The sequence below is a fragment of the Triticum urartu genome, chromosome 4 (genome assembly GCF_003073215.2).
Source record: "Triticum urartu cultivar G1812 chromosome 4, Tu2.1, whole genome shotgun sequence".
NCBI classification, from domain to species: Eukaryota; Viridiplantae; Streptophyta; class Magnoliopsida; order Poales; family Poaceae; genus Triticum; species Triticum urartu.
In genome coordinates this window covers 20,322,590-20,341,305 of record NC_053025.1, presented here as the reverse complement: position 1 = coordinate 20,341,305, position 18,716 = coordinate 20,322,590, and the positions used below count along the sequence as shown (strand labels likewise).

The window sequence follows — 18,716 nt, the reverse complement described above, 5'->3', positions numbered from 1 at the left end:
CAAACTTATTTAGCAACACCACCACCATACGGAAATGATGAATGTCCTCAGCTTGACAAACAACAACAACAACAACAACAACAACAACAACAACAACAACAACAACAACAACACATGGTTTCTACCCTCTAAATACACTCGTCTGGCGAAGAGTCCTATCTATTTGATGATCTTGGTGTGTGAAACTAGCCGTAAAAGCATATCGGTCTCTTAGGAAGTAAGTACTGACATTTTCCATGCCACAAGTATGTAAACGATGAAGGCTGCAACAACGCAATGTCGTAAAGACATTACGGATGCACAGGGCCAGAAAAAACGAAGAAGAAGAAGAAGAAGAGAAGAAGAAGAAGAAGAAGAAGAAGAAGAAGAAGAAGAAGAAAAGAAAGATCCTGCTATAATGATCAATTCCTTGTAGCTGTAGCACAAACCGCCACCTAGACAACATCTGAAGTCCAAACTGTCTAAAAGTGACGCCTCCAAGAACGAAGCAGTGCACAAGCACCGTCATCGCCCGATTCTAGATCTTAGGTTTTCATTGTCTTCACCAAGAAAATCGAAATACTGACGTGTCTGATAATGTCAAGGAGGAAATGAGCACCATGCTCTGCTTGCTCACGGCTTGCCTTTGCGGTAACCCAACAACCCTAGGCAAGTGATATCTCACCCGTGGCAGACACGGTTGGTGCCTTCGGTGGCAACAGTATACCCTACTGCCACGGACACCGGCCCGGCCCTGGTAACTTGTGGGTTACCCGAGTCAAACCCAGGCCGCCACAAGGACGGCGAAAAACCAAGCGGGGAAAAAAAGGGCGCAGAACACAACGCACGGCACCGTCACCGCTTGTCGCCGTCCAACCTCCTCCCCCATGAGGCCGGCCCCGAGGCACCCCGCCTCCGCCTCCTCCTCGCCCCAGCAGCACTAGCAGCCGACGATCCGCCCCGCCCGCGCGCGCCCCCAGCCGGCCGCCGCCATGCTGTTCGCGCGCCGCGACATCGAGGCCGCGGGCGCCGGCGCCGGCCAGGACGGCTCGCCGGCCACCAAGAAGGGCAAGCCGGAGTCGGCCGCCGCGGCCGCAGCCGTGGCGCGCCCCACGCTGACGCGGACCGAGGCGCTCGCGGCCGCCGCCGTGCTCGCGCTCTTCGTCGCCGGGATCTTCTGCATCTTCCTCGCCGCGCCCCGCCGCGAGTTCGGCCAGATCCTCCGCCTCCCGCGCAGCCTCGCCGACGTGCGCCTCCTCAAGTAGGGCTTGCTCTTCCCCTCCCACGCTTGCCGGCCCCACTGTGTCTTCCGGATCGCGGATATTTTCGTCGCTGCGGAATGTAGTTTGAATCGCACTACAAGCGAAGTGAGGCGTCGATTTGATCTAGTGAGTTTCGGATTCGATTGGGGGGTTTTAGATGCGTCGAGGTAGGCAAGCTGTGCTCGTGCACACATTCTAATCACAACAGACTGAAGCCATGCTCTACTCGATGCATATTTAGGAAATAAACAGCAAGGTGGATACTAGTTCCGCAGTAGAACAGAGGGAATCCTAGTTCATCCAAAGACGACAAGAGAATATTATTTTCCTGGTTGCTGTCAAGTTCCGTGCGAAACTATATTCTGAACTTCACCTATTGTTCGTTTGCCTGTATCCAGACACTAGAATGCGCTGATGGATCTCCATTGTACTTACTCACCATACTCTAGTGCATTCAGTTATGTTTCAAACTACTACTGCTTGTAGTATTCTTCTGCAAACAAGCCAAATGCATATGAAGGGTTTTCTTTACTCATAGCATTATCAGGATCGAATCATTAAGATACATTTCATGATGGTTTTATATAGGCAGTGCTAAATACGTGATCTCTTCCTTTTATGATTTAGTAACTATTTATATATGCGTTATTTATGTGTTATGACAGCAGTGAATACATTTTAGAATACTGATATTCCTTTCTGAAACTTGCAGGGACAATCTTGCTGTGTATGCAAGCGAGCATCAGGCGAATTTCGTGTTGGGGTATTGCTCCATATACATCTTCATGCAAACATTTATGATCCCCGGAACAATATTTATGTCTTTACTTGCTGGAGCGCTTTTTGGGGTGATTAAAGGGGGTGTTTTGGTCGTCTTCACTGCCACAGCTGGGGCATCATCTTGCTATTTTCTCTCCAAGTTGATTGGCAGACCTTTGGTTTGCTGGTTGTGGCCTGAAAGACTAAGATATTTCCAGTCAGAGGTAATCTTCTGCTTTTAATAACAAACTGCTTACTGTATCTCCACTGGCAATCTTTTTTTTTAGATCTTTCCCCCAAATGATGAGAGCTTTCCTGTTCTTTATTTCATATAACTAATACTTTTGATTATCTTGCAGATTGCAAAGAGGAAAGACAAGCTGTTGAACTACATGCTTTTTCTGAGAATAACACCAACCCTGCCCAATACTTTCATAAATATGGCGTCACCTATTGTCGACATACCTTTCCATATTTTCTTTGCTGCAACACTAATTGGACTCATCCCAGCATCTTATATTACTGTAAAGGTAAATATCAGCGCGTGCAGTAATCTTATATTTTGGCTCAGTTTTGTCCGGAACAAAGCAATTACCTGAACCAGGATCCATGTTATATGTTCAAAGGTCACATGAAAATGGACTAGAATCGCTTAACTGTTTATGTCTTGAGTATCATAACTTGTTTTGCATTATAAACAATTTTCATTGTTCTTTTGCTGAAATATAACATGGTTTGGGGTCTGGATGCTCTTGCATTTTTCTTTTGCTAAAATGTTGGGTAAATAATCGAGAATGGCTAGTTGGTTGCGGGTGCATCATATATGCTGTCCAAAGTACACCGGGGTTATAGCGAAAATGCATAGGAGCTCTCGGGTGCTACGCCCCCCTGTATTAAAAAATAATTTAGTAATTCAAAAAAAATCAAAAAATCCCGGAACTTTTTATGGAATCAAACATGACCAAGTATTGCACTCGTATAAAAAAATTAAATAGGAAATGACTTTTATTGTATCCTGGGTCAAAGGTTTCCCAAAAAATGCTAGATACAAGTACTATTCATGCTATATTGTCGTCATAAATTTGTTTTTTTTCCCTGAAGTCAACGAGAATTATTCCTTGGCCAAACTTTTTATATGAGTACAATACCTAGTCATATTTGGTTCAAAAATATATCCAGGATTTTTTTGACTTATTTTTGAATTATTAAATTATTTTTGAATATAGGGGGGTGGAGCACCCGAGTGCTCCTAATCCGCTTCCGGGGTTATAGTACCTATTTTTAGGAAGGCGCCACATTTCAAGTGCGTCATGTCCACATAAAACAACTTCTCTGATTGGTCGGTAATTTATCTTAAAGTATTTTTTTTCCATTGTTGATGTTTGCTGGCTTCGTAGCTTCAGTAGAAGCTGCACGAAGAATGGCATCAGCAAGGTGGTTTTGCTCAGAATAAGAAACAGCAAGATAAGTGCAAGGAATATGGCAGAATATTGTTCGACTGTCTATACAAGCTCTTACCTAGTACATAATTAGTGTCAGTCAGAATCAATGCTTAGTTAACTTAGTTTGTTAGTGCTAAAAGGATACCTTTGCCCCCTACGAGGAAACCTCCTGAGCTTTACTAGCAGCAATTTCAGATACCCAAGTTAGTGCCTGGATGGTTAGTGGAAGCATATTTGATAGCCCTTTGCCCACAAGGATCAAACCTCAGGTTTGGCTCCCTTTGTGTGTCACCATGGCAGAATATTTTTCAGTGGTAGACGATACCAACCAATAGCAAGACGCAGGTGTTGACTTTGTCAATATTCAAACGCGGCGAGTATCCAGTTTTTATCTTGTGCTGAAGTATTTTAATTTTTCATAACAAACGCTACTTAAAGTCATTATCCCCGATCTGGCTGTGCATCAGGGAACCAACTTGTTTGCTTTCGGAAACATCTCTGAGTGATAGCTTAGTTTCCAGATGATGAGTTTATACCTGCTAACTAATTGCTTTTACCATTGTATTGCAGGCTGGGAGAGCTCTAGGCGATCTAAGATCAGTTAGGGAATTGTACGACTTCAAGACATTAGTTGTTCTGTTCCTCATTGGATCTGTCGCCGTTGTCCCAACCATCTTGAAAAGGAAGAGAACATACGAATGATGCCTCAGGCGACATTGATATATATACAGTCCCCGATGCCCCAGCGTGTACTAGCCTTTTTTCAGGCCTTCTCTTTTCCTTTGCTATATATGTATACCTATTTAATTTAGCTGTAAAGATGTAAGAAACGGAATGGCTCCCTTCAAAGTCGGTATTACACAATAAAAAAAGGCGCTATTTGCTGTATCTGCTTCCCTGTTGTTCTGAAATTGCAGTTACCGTTGCTATCCGACTTCCAAGCGTGAGTATTAAGGATTTTCTACTAGCAGCCTGGCCATGCTGTCATTACATCCTCGTTCGAAAAAATCGAATCTGAATTGGCTAAATTTTTGTTTAGAGATGTGGTGTGCTCTTTTTTTAGCAGAATGTACAGAATGGCTATAATTTTATTTTATTTGAAAGCTCTACATTTTTAGGGGTTTTTTTTAGCTCTACAGAATGGCCATAATTAAGGGACATGTAGTCTCTAAACTTGAGCTTGTGAACAGTAAAAAAATATGTTTTTCAAATTCTTTTTTTTGGCAACAAACATTGTTGAATTTTCTACATTCGTGTAAATTTCCCTAAGAAAAAACATTCATAATGCTCTGGGCAACAAAAACAAATTCGATGCTCCAAAAGGAATTTTTTTTAAAGCATTGTTATTATTTTCTAGACATCCAAATGTGATTTCATCATTAAAAGTTGCATGCAGGCAAACAAAACCAAGTAACTTCTGTTTAAAAAAAATCAGAATTTTAAATGCTTTTACTATTTTTTTTGGATTTCAGTGTTCATAGAACAAGCATTTGAGCTCGGAATTAGAAGAACATTTTCATAATTTAGCCGATTTATTTTTTGAGACAATCAAAATCGAGCCGAGTGGAAACACTTATTATTGAGCCTACACTGAGTGGCTTTTTGTAGGCTCAATTACAATTCGGCCTCGAAAGGCCCAAAATCAAGCCCAAGTCCAACATCGGAGCAGCCTCCAGCCACCTTATCGTCTCCCCCCTCGGGTTCTATCCAAGGCAGAAGATTCCGGTGGGAAACACACGCACCTCCTCGTCGGGCGAGCGCAGCAGAAATGGCGACCCTCTCCATGGTCTCCGGCCCCGTCGCCACCTCGTCCCTCCCCCTTTCCACCCGCCGCCGCGCCTCCTCCGTCTCCTTCCCCGCCCCCAAGGTGAGCACCGCCGCCCTCTTCCTCCCCTTCCTCCCCTCCCCTTTCGTGCACGACCCCTTGGGAAGGAGCTAGTGCCAGTCGAGTACGCTACTAGGTCTCGGCACACACCGCTTGCGTTGTCTTTCTCTCTGTATGTGTAGTTCCATTGATATGCCCGGGATGCTGGAAGAATGGGGGTGAGCTGGTGTCTGTGTGGGTGCTTGCTTGGGAACCATGAATGTCCTAGCACATTTTGACTGATAATGTACAATTTTTCTTTGCACATCAATGTGAATGTTATAGGGATGGTTCTTTGTTATTTTTCTTCGCTATATGTCCCTTTATATGTGTTTACAGAGAAGATATTCTTTGATATGTAGATGTGTGTAGGTGACTGTTTTATGGTTTTGATTGATTCTTCTGTTTTTTTGGAACTTGACAGAAGGGCGGCATTGGCCATGGTGGCCTGCGGATCGAGTGCATCCGTATCGGTGGTGTTGAGATCCCAAACCACAAGAGGGTGGAGTACTCGCTGCAGTACATCCATGGCATCGGACGGAATCGCTCCCGCCAGATCCTTTTGGACCTCAGTTTTGATAACAAGGTCACCAAGGACCTCTCCGAGGAGGAGGTCATCACGCTCCGTAAGGAGGTCACCAAGTACATGATTGAAGGAGACCTTGTAATTGCTCTCATCCCTTTGCTAATAGGAGTATGATTTATTCCATTCCATGTTGTTACAATAACAACGCCGTCATGATATTCTATTAGAGGCTTATATAGGACCTGTTTAGTTCTTCCGACATTTATTTAAAACACGCATTTCACTGTTATAATGGTAACATCTACAAAAGGTATAAAAGTAGCATCTTCAAAAGATATGAAAATACTGAATAGTGTCATGTTTAGAATTTATCCCATGTTGTTATGATAACTATGCCATCAGGATATTCTATTAGAGGCTTAGAATTAATTTGCTACTTGCTAGGACATGTTTAGTTCTCTCCATGATTCTTCGAAAATGAACTGAACATTGCCCCCCAATGCTTTTACAGAAACGGTTCAACCGTGTGGCGATCGAGAGGATGAAGGAGATCCGGTGCTACAAGGGCATCCGGCACAAGCTCGGCCTCCCGGTCCGTGGCCAGAGGACAAAGAACAACTGCAGGACGCTCAAGGGGAAGAGGGCTTCCGTCGCCAAGAAGAAGTCGGCTTCGTCCTCCGACGAATAAGTGACATTGCCATGTGTATTTACCTCTTGTTTGGTTTTTGTGAGCTACATCACGACGCTACTACCGTTTGTTGCTCCGGCTCAAGTTTCCATGCCGTCGTAGATGAATTATATTACGGGGATATGGTCGGATGCTGCTGCAGAGTTTATAGTCATGACATCTCTTCTCTTATATGCATTGATGGTAAATCATCAAGGTTTTTTTCCGATAAAGGGTAAATCATCAAGGTTACATGCGCGTTTCGTTCCAAGCACAAATGTTTTCTGAACACATATTTTTTTCTTTTGTCGCATGTCTGCTTGATGCAAAGACAGGTCAACCGGCTACCGATGACTGGATTAGCTTAGACACCAGTGGTTGTAGAATTTTCCGATTGCCATTGCAAGATTATGCTGTGCAGTCATTTTGTTTGCAAGCTAGACAGAGGAGCTCCAGTGGTAGCTCAGTAATGTGACACTGTCAGGTTTGATTGCTAGATTCCTACTGTACCAGATACAAAGTTAAGTATGTCACACAAATCATGCAAAAATCCAAGGCACCGAAAACCTCTGATTTTGGGATGAATTTGGGGTGTAGCAGTAGTAATTTTGTGCAAAGTTCAGACATCTACTTCTGAATTTGACCGTCAATGCGAGCTCGACGTCCGGCTGCCACCACCCCACGCGCTATACCGACCACTCAAAAACCCCGCGGCTCCTTCCGTCGAGAAAAGACGGACACGGCTGCGGCTGCAACGCACACACAAAAAATCCCTCCCGTGCCCCGTGGCCATGGCGCTGGTCTCGCTCTCGCTCTCGCCCCCGTGCGCGCCCGCCGCCTCCTCGTCTTCCAGCCACCTCCTCACGCCGCCGTCGCTCGCCGGCGGCAGCGGTAGCATCAGGAGGGGAGGGCCACGGGGCAACGCCGGCCTCGCTCTGACGCTGCCGGCCGGGCGTCGGGGTCGGGAGTGGAGGGCGCCGGTGTCGTCCTTCTCCTCCTTCCTGCCGTCCTTCTTCACGGGGAGCAAGAAGAAGGAGGAGGAGGACGCCAAGAAGGCGGCGACGCTCAAGGAGGAGCTGCTGGCGGCCATCGCGCCGCTCGACCGCGGCGCCGAGGCCACGCCCGAGGACAAGGACCGCGTCGACCAGGTGAGGTGACCTTCTTTCGGCTCCACCTTCCACGCCGGTGCTGATCTCCATGATGACTCACGCCTCCGTCCGGTTGGTTGGTCCAGATCGCGCAGCAGCTGGAGGAGGTGAACCCGACCAAGGAGCCGCTCAAGTCCGAGCTCCTCAACGGCAAGTGGGAGCTCCTCTACACCACCTCCACATCCATTCTCCAGCCACAGGTCCCTCCTCCTCCTTCTTGTCTCCACAATTTAAGTATTTAATTATGTTTCTGTGATGTGATGCATTGCATCAAAGGCCAAAAATTATTAGCATCTTATTGATGCAGCTGTTCATTGTTATCTCTCTCTCTCTCTTATGGCAATAATCATCACCTAAGCTGGGCAGCTGCATTCCTCACACACAAAAAAAAACCCCAAAAAAACAAGATATGCAGCTGCATTCATTTCTTTTCCACTCCAAAAAGGCTAGCCTCTTGTTGAAGGCAGCTGGACTCCTCCCCAAATAGACAAGAGCTTGCTTGCTTAGGCATGTATTATCCTGTTGGAATTTCACATTGTGTTCATTTACTGATATATGCAGAGGCCAAAGTTTCTGAGGCCATACGGGACGATTTACCAAGCGATCAACACCGACACGTTACGAGCTCAAAACATGGAGACACTGCCTTACTTTAATCAGGTAGTTTAATTTCCACCAAAAACTAGTTCCAGCATGCCTTCTCCCTGAAGACAAAATTCCTTTCTTTGTTTTTCTTCATTAAGAAGCAAAGACTTGTCACTCAGGAACGATATGCTTTACCAATTATATTTGGCATGGTAGAGATCAGTTTTAGCATGTGTTATGGTCTTACTCTTGTGGGTAATGGATAAGCACCTCCGAAAAGTTAGGATAAGGAGATGCGTTAGTTGAAGGATGATTGAGCTGGTGAAGGCTTTACTTCTCTTTGGACATCTGGTGAAGCCTTACTTGATTTAGAACACAAATGTCCATTTCCTCCTTGGCAGCCTTATTATCTGTCGACGACTTGAGTTAGCACGTAACTGATATAGACGGTGTCGGTACGCACATTCATGTAGCGTTATCCCACCGTGAATTCGTTTATCTGAATTTTGTTGACACATTCTGAAATCAGAACAGCAAATCGCATACACGACGTTGTTGGTAAAATTTTAGTGTTTTTAACCATAATAGTGGTTACAGCTTGCAAGTACTGCTTCTGTGTGTGTACCGTGGTGATGTGATGGCATTTGCTTCTGCAGGTTACTGCCAACTTGGTGCCTCTCAACTCTAGAAAAGTGGCAGTTAGGTTTGATTACTTCAAAATATTTAGCCTGGTGAGGCATTTTATCTCCTACTGTAGTCAATAGTCTGCTTTTTACACCAGACGATTGATACTGAGTAAAATTTTAATATTGTTTCATGGTTAGATCCAAATCAAAGCACCTGGAAGTGGCAAAGGTGAACTAGAGATCACATATCTTGATGAAGACCTCAGGTCAGCTTATCTGCCCCTCCCAATGGCTTCTTATGTGGAGCACCCGCGACTGTGCCCCAAAATGGATTCATTCCCCCACATTATTCTCCATCGTTACAATACTGGACTATTTTAAAATAAAACTCCCACTCCCTAAAAGATAATTAAAAATAAATAAATCAGTTATCTGCAAATTTGAGCATGGCACATACATAAATGTTTTAGCATTGGAAATGTATACCCTTAAAATAGACATCAAATGTCACTGCTACACCTCATTTTTTCCATGTAATTTGTACCCTCCCAGTACTCAAAGTAGAATAGTTTTGTGAAATAATTGCCCTCCTGAAATCCTGATGGATGTCTGTATGCAGTGTTTGGCTTTTTGGGGAAGAGAATTTATGTTGTGGTGTACTGATGCTGCTTGAAATCTTCTTGCTGGATTTGCAGGGTTTCGAGAGGCGACAAGGGGAACTTGTTCGTGCTGAAGATGGTCGACCCATTATACCGAGTTCCGTTGTAATAATAGTAGCTAAATGCCTACAAGAATCAGGTGTCAACTATCTAGCTAAATGCTAGTGTCTACGAGAATCAGGTGTCAACTATCCAGAATGTTCTTTTTCCCGTCCTGAGGCGATACAGGATGTGTAAATATTGATGTTTGAGCTTAGTCTATACAGCAGATAGCACATTTGAACTGACATAACTCAGATGTGTCCATGACGAAATGGGTATATGTGTGTGTGTGTGTCTGTGTGTGTGTGTGTGTGTGTGTGTGTTTGGTCCTAAACTCCTATTCTTCTTCGCTGTTGAAGCTCAGTAAATGCGTTTGGATTGCAACTCCTAGAGATTTTACCCCCCATACTACCTTGTTTAGCAAGATGATTGATGAGGCAATCTCCATGGGGCAGATTCAGTTACAGAAGCCTCTGGATAGGAGAAATGCCCAAAGGAGAAACCACAGCACCAATAATGCTACATCATTAAACTCAACACCTTATCCATGTTACATCAGACAGAGGCATGCTGTTTGTAGAGCGTGTTTATGCGGGCTACTTGCGAATTTTAATTAATATATGAAAGACCATCACAACATAAAACCTTGTGTAAAAATGTGCTACGGTTTCTGAAAAGGCATGCCCATATCCTAGCAATGCCAAAGTTAGCATCAGCCAATTGCAAAAATAATTAATAAACAAGGCTGGTAGAACCAGGGATCCTACCGGACCTGCTCCGTAGGTTGTAGGGGAAGGATGAAGCGGGGCGAGGCGATGAGCGGGCAAGCCGGCGGCTGGGCGCCGTCGCGTAGGAGGAAGATGGGGGCGGCTAGGGTTCCGGCTCCTCTGAGAGCCGGGCAATAGGGATAATAATATTCTTATTGCTTAATCTCAAAAAGAGTCTTACAGTATATATTTATAACCTAGATAACTTGCATACGAATTAACCTAAGATAACTTGGGGGTTAAGATTGCCTGGTGGGCCTTCTACGACCATAAGCTAAACCGGTCATAACACTTCTCCCTGCCTGCACAAACAGCTCGTCCTCGAGCTGTAAGGTGGGGAAGAGCTTGCTGAACTCCTCGTGGTGATCAACCAGCGTCAAACACCTTCTCGACAGCTGGGGCGGCCAGGTCGGCGGCGACGGCGTCCTCCGGAATGTGGTATGTAACCTCCAGGTAGAAGAGTCGCGGGCAAGCATGGCCAGGCGTGTAGGGCTCGTCGCAGTTGAAGCACAACCCTTCGCGGCGACGCTCGAGCAGCTCGGCTGAGGTGAGCCGGCGGAATGGGTGCGCCGCGGTCGCGGCGAGGGGTGCCGCGGAAGCCTGCGCAGGCCGACCCTGCACGGAATCCGTCCCGAGTAGCGACCCAGCGGGGACGGTGATTCCTGCTGGATGGCCACCGCGCGGCGCTCGAACGCGCGGGCATAATACATGGCCGACTGGAGATCCTGGGGTCCCCGAAGCTCCACATCCACGCGGATGTGATCCGGAAGTCCACCGACAAAGAGGTCGGCCCGCTATTGCGCCGTCACGCCCGACGCATGGCATGCTAGGGCCTGGAGATGATCGGCGAAGTCCTGCACCATGGAGGTGAAGGGAAGGCGGCCGAGCTCCGCCAGGCAGCTCCCGCGAACCGGAAGCCCAAAGCGAAGGAGGCAGAGCTCGCGGAAGCGCTCCCAAGGGGGCATGGCGCCCTCGTCCTGCTCGAGAGCGTAATACCACGTCTGGGCCGCGCCGCGAAGGTGATAAGAGGCGAGCCAGGTATGCTCCGATGCGAGGGTGCGCTGCCCGCGAAAAAACCGGTCGCACTGGTTGAGCCAGTTGAGGGGGTCCTCCGTGCCGTCATAGGTGGCGAAGTCGATCTTGGCGAACCGTGGCGGTGTCTGCGTCGGAGCGCCGTGTCGAGAGGGCTCTAAGGGGCGGAGCAGCGAGGCGAGTGGCACCTGGTTGGAGTACTCCGGGTAGGGACCGCGGAGCCGGATGGCCCGCCGAACTGCGGGAACGTGTCGGCTGTTCTGGAGCCGTGGTGTAGACCGGTGATGGCGAAGACCCAGCCGCCCATGTCGGTGATGGCGAAGACCCAGCCGCCCATGTCGGTAATGGCGACGGAGAGGGCGGAAACCGGACCTGGTGTATTGGCAGGCCGGTCGGAGCGGCGGACAACTGTCCGGCGCTGGGCAGAGGTGGCACCTGGAGTTGCAGCGGCTGTTGCGTCTGCTGTGGGTAGCGGCCAAACGCGGCGGAAACCGGTGTAGAAGTCGGCGGCCACGGCGGCTAGAGCCGGCCCGTGGCTGGGGACTCCTGGAGGTGCAGCAGCGGCGGAGGCCCGCTGTGTAGCCCGCCTGGAACGGCAGCAGGGCGGTCTGCTCGGGCTAGACGCGGCCTGGATCGACCAGTGCGTCGCCGGGTGGCTGTAGGCAGGGGCGCAGCCGGCGGGGTGGTGTACGGGCTGGCCAGGTACAGGGAGATGCCCTGGACGACCGTCACGAGGTCCCGCAGGATGCTGGTCATCTCCTCCAGCGTGAAGACGGAGGTTGTCGGCGGCGCGGAAGTGACGGGGGCCGGCGGCGCGGAGGTGATCGGGGCTGGCGGCATTGGGGACCCGACAGTGGTCATCGGGGCGATGGTGCCGCCGGGCAGCGTGGGCGTGGATGATGATGATGACATGATCGCAACCGAGTCTCTGGATACCAAATTGGTAGAACCAGGGATCCTACCGGACCTGCTCTGTAGATTGTAGGGGAAGGATAGAGCGGGGCGAGGCGATGAGCGGGCGCGTCGGCGGTTGGGCGCCATCGCGTAAGAGGAAGATGGCGGCGGCTAGGGTTCTGGCTCCTCTAGGAGCCGGGCAATAGGGATATTAATTTTTTTATTGCTTAATCTCAAAAAGAGTCTTACAACATATATTTATAATCTAGATAATTTGCATACGAATTAATTTAAAATAACTTATGGGCTAAGATTGTCCAATGGACCTTCTACGACCGTAAGCTAAACCAGTCATAACAAAGGCATATACGGGCAGGGAAAGCTATCATAGAGACACATGAACAAGGAAAGTGTGTAGATAGGTTAAAGTACCCTTACCATTGGAGCTTTCTGCAATTATAGAATTGCAGTCCGTTCATTGGATGAAAAAGTGGGTAAATTCCTGATGAAAGTGCAATAACATTAGTGAACATCGAGTTTTACCATAAACAGAGAGGTAACATACGGAGGAGCAACGAGAAACTGAGAAAACTTTATTTTCAATGAAAACAGACAGCACTTCTTATTTTATCGCCTGTAAATGTCCTTTCAAACTGTTACGATCATATAAAAACTTTCCTAAATTCTTCAAAGTGCACGCGCTAGCGCTCGCGAGCGGCCGATCACTGACCGCACGATCTCGCCAGAGCATGCGCCAGGTGCTACCTGGTCGGGGCGTTCTCAATCGCTGGAGTTCGTCGAGGCGGTGGCCGCCCTCGACGCCCGCGCCCTCTTCTCCCCTCCAACCGCCCTTCCATCCATGCCATACTCGCGCCTCCACCTTGCCGCCCGCCCGCGCGTGCTCGCCGCCTCCCCCGCCTTCGTCCTGGCCACCCCCAAGCAGCGCTTCCTGACCCCCCACCCGGACCCAGCTGGTGGCTGCAGCGCCAGGGATGTCGTCGCGATGGAACGAGGAGCTACACTTGGACTGCTGCTCCCTGGCCGAATCTGCACATGGCTTATCCGGCTGGGTAAATTTACTGCGTCTTCTTGCTTGGCAGGTTATCCCGTTCCTGATGTAAACAGAGTTTGAGCAGCCGCTGCCGGATTTGGCCTCGTTCCTTTCTTACAGGAACAGGTTTGTGTACCTGGGATGTGCCTCGTGCAGTCGCGGTGATGAAGCACATGCTCACCAGTTTCTCTACCTTCAATACAAGGATGCGGAGAAGCCCATCTACAGTACGTGGATCTTTAATACCTGATTAGCATATAATAAGCTAATCCGCTCAACATCGCTAGTCGTTGGATGATTCAGATAGCATGAAGTATGCATATTTTGTTGAAAATGATCATAGAGGTCACAATTCAGAAGTTATAATCAGCTACAAACATTTTTGCACACGTAGTTGTTTTTGGTTGGACACGATTATTGGGAAGTTACATACATGGTGATCATTTTTGTTGGCATCTATAGTAGTTTTAATTACACATATTTGTTCTCAGTTGGATACGATTATTGGGAAGTTGCACACACAACGATCATTTTTTGTTGGCATCTATAGTACTTTTAGATATTACACACATAATTGTTCGCAGTTACACACACGGTGATCATTTTTTATTGGCATCTATAGTAGTTCTAGTTGCACACATAGTTGTTTTCAGTTGGACACGGTCATTGGAAAGTTGCACACACGGGGTTCATTTTTGGTTGACATCAATAGTAGTTCTAGTTGCACACATAGTTGTTTTCAGTTGGACACGGTCATTGGAAAGTTGCACACATGGGGTTCATTTTTGGTTGCCATCAATAGTAGTTCTAGTTGTACACATAGTTGTTTTCAGTTGGACACGGTCATTGGAAAGTTGCACACACGGCGATCATTTTTTATTGGCATCTATAGTAGTTTTAGTTGCACACATAGTTGTTTTCAGTTGGACACGGTCATTGGAAGTAGTTGGCAGGAGCAATAGAAGTAGTTGCACAGAATCTGCTAGGCAGTTGGCCTGGGCAACAGATAAAGTTGCACATCTCACTGACATGGATTCGTTGAATGGTGAAAAAAAGCACCTCCATAGACCATGAGGGTGCAGAAAAGTTGTCTACAGGTGAGACCCTCAAGATGCACATCTCACTAGTTGGGGTGGGAGGGAAGGAGTACTAGCAATGAAAACTACACATACACGGATACGGGGGAAAGTTACACATGCACATCAACTGTTAGGTAGTTGGCTGGGACCGTTTCCAAAGTTGCACATCCACTGCTTGGTAGTTGACCGAGGTAGTAAATAGTAAAAATTGCACTTCCAACTAGTGAAGAAAAGTTACACATCGACTACTAAGGGCATCTCCAGCCGTTGGCCCCCCAGGAGGGGCAAAAAATCGCCCCCTGGGGGCGCACCGGCGCTAAACCACGCACTGGGGGCGTGATGCCCCCCAGTCGCGGCCCCCACGGGATTTAAAAAAAGTCAAATACGGCGCAAACACGACTCAAATTTAACGCAAACTTCGGCGAGTTTGTTCAAATTTAAACATACTTTACAAAAAAGGGAAAAACTACCGCGGGCTACCCCCGCCGTCTCCCTCGCCGCCCGCCCACGCGGTTCTACATGCCGAGGAGGCGGTAGAACCGCGTGTAGTCACCGCCGTCATCGTCGTCGTCGCCCCCGCCGACGCCTCCGCCGTCCCTGCTGCATCCCTCCCCCGGTTGGCGCGGCAGGTTGGACGGTCCGGGGACGGCGGCGTCGTCGTCGTCGTTGAGGACCACGACGCCGTGCTCGTCCTCGCGCCCACGCTTGCGGGCGGCGATCTCCTCCAGGGCCCGGCGCTGCCGGACAATCTCGTCGCGGAGGTAGTCGTCCCGCACCCACCGCAGGACGTCCTCGTCGGAGAAGCCACGCCGGGCTATCTCCTCGTACTCCACGGGGAGACCGGGCTCCGGCTTGGGCTCGACGAGGATGAAGCGGCCGGTGGGGGAGGCGTTGTCGCCGATGCGGACGCCGGAGCTGTGGGTGCGCACGCTGACAGGCGCGCCCTGGGGCTCCGGCTTGACGGGGCGGAGGTGGAGGCAGGGGGAGCCGCCGGACGAGGAGGAGGACCCCCCGGTCTCCATGCGCCTCGGGGTCCATGTGAAGGAAATATGCCCTAGAGGCAATAATAAAGTTATTATTTATTTCCTTATATCATGATAAATGTTTATTATTCATGCTAGAATTGTATTAACCGGAAACATAATACATGTGTGAATACATAGACAAACAGAGTGTCACTAGTATGCCTCTACTTGACTAGCTCGTTAATCAAAGATGGTTATGTTTCATAACCATGAACAAAAAGTTGTTATTTGATTAACGAGGTCACATCATTAGTTGAATGATCTGATTGACATGACCCATTCCATTAGCTTAGCACCCGATCGTTTAGTATGTTGCTATTGCTTTCTTCATGACTTATACATGTTCCTATGACTATGAAATTATGCAACTCCCGTTTGCCGGAGGAACACTTTGTGTGCTACCAAACGTCACAACGTAAATGGGTGATTATAAAGGAGCTCTACAGGTGTCTCCAATGGTAGATGTTGGGTTGGCGTATTTCGAGATTAGGATTTGTCACTCCGAATGTCGGAGAGGTATCTCTGGGCCCTCTCGGTAATGCACATCACATAAGCCTTGCAAGCATTATAACTAATGAGTTAGTTGCGAGATGATGTATTACGGAACGAGTAAAGAGACTTGTCGGTAACGAGATTGAACTAGGTATTGGATACCGACGATCGAATCTCGGGCAAGTAACATACCGATGACAAAGGGAACAACGTATGTTGTTATGCGGTCTGACCGATAAAGATCTTCATAGAATATGTAGGAGCCAATATGAGCATCCAGGTCCCGCTATTGGTTATTGACCGGAGACGTGTCTCGGTCATGTCTACATTGTTCTCGAACCCGTAGGGTCCGCACGCTTAAGGTTACGATGACAGTTATATTATGAGTTTATGCATTTTGATGTACCGAAGGTTGTTCGGAGTCCCGGATGTGATCACGGACATGACGAGGAGTCTCGAAATGGTCGAGACGTAAAGATTGATATATTGGAAGCCTATGTTTGGACATCGGAAGTGTTCCGGGTGAAATCGGGATTTTACCGGGTTACCGGGAGGTTACCGGAACCCCCCGGGAGCCATATGGGCCTTCATGGGCCTTAGTGGAAAGGTGAAAGGACTGTTCATAAGGGCTGCGCGCGTCCCCCCTTCCCCTAGTCCTATTAGGACTAGGAGAAGTGGCCGGCCACCCCTCTCCCTCTTTCCCCCTTGGGGAATCCTAGTTGGAATAGGATTGGGGGGAGTCCTACTCCCGGAAGGAGTAGGACTCCTCCTGCGCCCTCCTCCTGGCCGGCGCCCCCTCCCCCCTTGGCTCCTTTATATACTGAGGCAGAGGCACCCCAGAAAGACACAAGTTGATCCACGTGATCTATTCCTTAGCCGTGTGCGGTGCCCCCTGCCACCATATACCTCGATAATACTGTAGCGGAGTTTAGGCGAATCCCTGCTGCTATAGTTCATCAAGATCGTCACCACGCCGTCGTGCTGACGAAACTCTTCCCCGACACTTTGCTGGATCGGAGTCCGGGGATCGTCATCGAGCTGAACGTGTGCTCGAACTCGGAGGTGCCGTAGTTTCGGTGCTTGATCGGTTGGATCGTTAAGACGTACGACTACTTACTCTACGTCGTGTCATCGCTTCCGCAGCCGGTCTGCGTTGGGTACGTAGACAACACTCTCCCCTTGTTGCTATGCATCACATGATCTTGCGTGTGCGTAGGAAATTTTTTAAAATTACTACGAAACCCAACAGTGGTATCAGAGCCTAGGTTATTTATGTTGATGTTATATGCACGAGTAGAACACAAGTGAGTTGTGGACGATACAAGTCATACTGCCTACCAGCATGTCATACTTTGGTTCGGCGGTATTGTTGGACGAGACGACCCGGACCAACCTTACGCGTACGCTTACGCGAGACCGGTTCCCTCGACGTGCTTTGCACATAGATGGCTTGCGGGCGACTGTCTCTCCAACTTTAGTTGAACCAAGTATGGCTACGCCCGGTCCTTGCGAAGGTTAAAACGGAGTCTATTTGACAAACTATCATTGTGGTTTTGATGCGTAGGTGAGATTGGTTCTTACTTAAGCCCGTAGCAGCCACGTAAAACTTGCAACAACAAAGTAGAGGACGTCTAACTTGTTTTTGCAGGGCATGTTGTGATGTGATATGGTCAAGGCATGATGCTGAATTTTATTGTATGAGATGATCATGTTTTGTAACCGAGTTATCGGCAACTGGCAGGAGCCATATGGTTGTCGCTTTATTGTATGCAATGCAATCGCGATGTAATGCTTTACTTTATTACTAAACGGTAGTGATAGTCGTGGAAGCATAAGATTGGCGAGACGACAACGATGCTACGATGGAGATCAAGGTGTCGCGCCGGTGACGATGGTGATCATGACGGTGCTTCGGAGATGGAGATCACAAGCACAAGATGATGATGGCCATATCATATCACTTATATTGATTGCATGTGATGTTTATCTTTTATGCATCTTATCTTGCTTTGATTGACGGTAGCATTATAAGATGATCTCTCACTAAATTATCAAGAAGTGTTCTCCCTGAGTATGCACCGTTGCCAAAGTTCGTCGTGCCCAGACACCACGTGATGATCGGGTGTGATAAGCTCTACGTCCATCTACAACGGGTGCAAGCCAGTTTTTGCACACGCAGAATACTCAGGTTAAACTTGACGAGCCTAGCATATGCAGATATGGCCTCGGAACACGGAGACCGAAAGGTCGAGCGTGAATCATATAGTAGATATGATCAACATAACGATGTTCACCATTGAAAGCTACTCCATCTCACGTGATGATCGGTTATGGTTTAGTTGATTTGGATCACGTGATCACTTAGAGGATTAGAGGGATATCTATCTAAGTGGGAGTTCTTAAGTAATATGATTAATTGAACTTAAATTTATCATGAGCTTAGTCCTGGTAGTATTTTGCAAATTATGTTGTAGATCAATAGCTTGCGTTGTTGCTTTCATATGTTTATTTTGATATGTTCCTAGAGAAAAATTGTGTTGAAAGATGTTAGTAGCAATAATGCGGATTGGATCCGTGATCTGAGGTTTATCCTCATTGCTGCACAGAAGAATTATGTCCTTGATGCACCGCTAGGTGACGGACCTATTGCAGGAGCAGATGCAGACGTTATGAACGTTTGACTAGCTCAATATGATGACTACTTGATAGTTTAGTGCACCATGCTTAATGACTTAAGAATCGGGACTTCAAAGACGTTTTGAACGTCATGGAGCATATGTGATGTTCCAGGATTTGAAGTTAATATTTCAAGCAAAT

At 47.9% G+C, this 18,716-nt stretch overlaps 3 protein-coding genes across 3 annotated transcripts; all 3 read left to right on the top strand.

The window, feature by feature from the left end:
- Positions 1-768: 768 nt before the first annotated feature.
- Positions 769-4,330, top strand: LOC125550350 (uncharacterized membrane protein At4g09580-like). The gene is made up of 4 exons (XM_048713329.1): positions 769-1,240; positions 1,954-2,224; positions 2,360-2,530; positions 4,013-4,330. Exons 1-4 carry the CDS (start codon positions 972-974, stop codon positions 4,142-4,144), a joined length of 843 nt encoding a protein of 280 aa, XP_048569286.1. The 5' UTR covers positions 769-971; the 3' UTR covers positions 4,145-4,330.
- A 788-nt stretch (positions 4,331-5,118) lies between these two features.
- Positions 5,119-6,691, top strand: LOC125550349 (30S ribosomal protein S13, chloroplastic). The gene is made up of 3 exons (XM_048713328.1): positions 5,119-5,309; positions 5,731-5,970; positions 6,344-6,691. The coding sequence occupies exons 1-3, from the start codon at positions 5,211-5,213 to the stop codon at positions 6,518-6,520; spliced, it is 516 nt and encodes a 171-aa protein (XP_048569285.1). The 5' UTR covers positions 5,119-5,210; the 3' UTR covers positions 6,521-6,691.
- Positions 6,692-7,217: 526 nt separating this feature from the next.
- Positions 7,218-9,831, top strand: LOC125550348 (probable plastid-lipid-associated protein 4, chloroplastic). The gene is made up of 6 exons (XM_048713327.1): positions 7,218-7,647; positions 7,734-7,847; positions 8,209-8,307; positions 8,889-8,963; positions 9,057-9,124; positions 9,554-9,831. Exons 1-6 carry the CDS (start codon positions 7,291-7,293, stop codon positions 9,624-9,626), a joined length of 786 nt encoding a protein of 261 aa, XP_048569284.1. The 5' UTR covers positions 7,218-7,290; the 3' UTR covers positions 9,627-9,831.
- The last annotated feature ends 8,885 nt before the right edge of the window (positions 9,832-18,716 follow it).

What these genes read in the sequence shown, in the direction of transcription:
- LOC125550350 (XM_048713329.1), top strand. Translation starts at nt 972, where the DNA reads ATGCTGTTCGCGCGCCGCGACATCGAGGCCGCGGGCGCCGGCGCCGGC. An exon ending in TAAGATATTTCCAGTCAGAG is followed by an intron (nt 2,225 to 2,359) that starts GTAATCTTCTGC and finishes ATTATCTTGCAG; the next exon opens with ATTGCAAAGAGGAAAGACAA. An exon ending in CATCTTATATTACTGTAAAG is followed by an intron (nt 2,531 to 4,012) that starts GTAAATATCAGC and finishes ATTGTATTGCAG; the next exon opens with GCTGGGAGAGCTCTAGGCGA.
- LOC125550349 (XM_048713328.1), top strand. Translation starts at nt 5,211, where the DNA reads ATGGCGACCCTCTCCATGGTCTCCGGCCCCGTCGCCACCTCGTCCCTC. An exon ending in TCTCCTTCCCCGCCCCCAAG is followed by an intron (nt 5,310 to 5,730) that starts GTGAGCACCGCC and finishes GGAACTTGACAG; the next exon opens with AAGGGCGGCATTGGCCATGG. An exon ending in ACATGATTGAAGGAGACCTT is followed by an intron (nt 5,971 to 6,343) that starts GTAATTGCTCTC and finishes ATGCTTTTACAG; the next exon opens with AAACGGTTCAACCGTGTGGC.
- LOC125550348 (XM_048713327.1), top strand. Translation starts at nt 7,291, where the DNA reads ATGGCGCTGGTCTCGCTCTCGCTCTCGCCCCCGTGCGCGCCCGCCGCC. An exon ending in ACAAGGACCGCGTCGACCAG is followed by an intron (nt 7,648 to 7,733) that starts GTGAGGTGACCT and finishes TGGTTGGTCCAG; the next exon opens with ATCGCGCAGCAGCTGGAGGA. An exon ending in ACTTCAAAATATTTAGCCTG is followed by an intron (nt 8,964 to 9,056) that starts GTGAGGCATTTT and finishes TTTCATGGTTAG; the next exon opens with ATCCAAATCAAAGCACCTGG.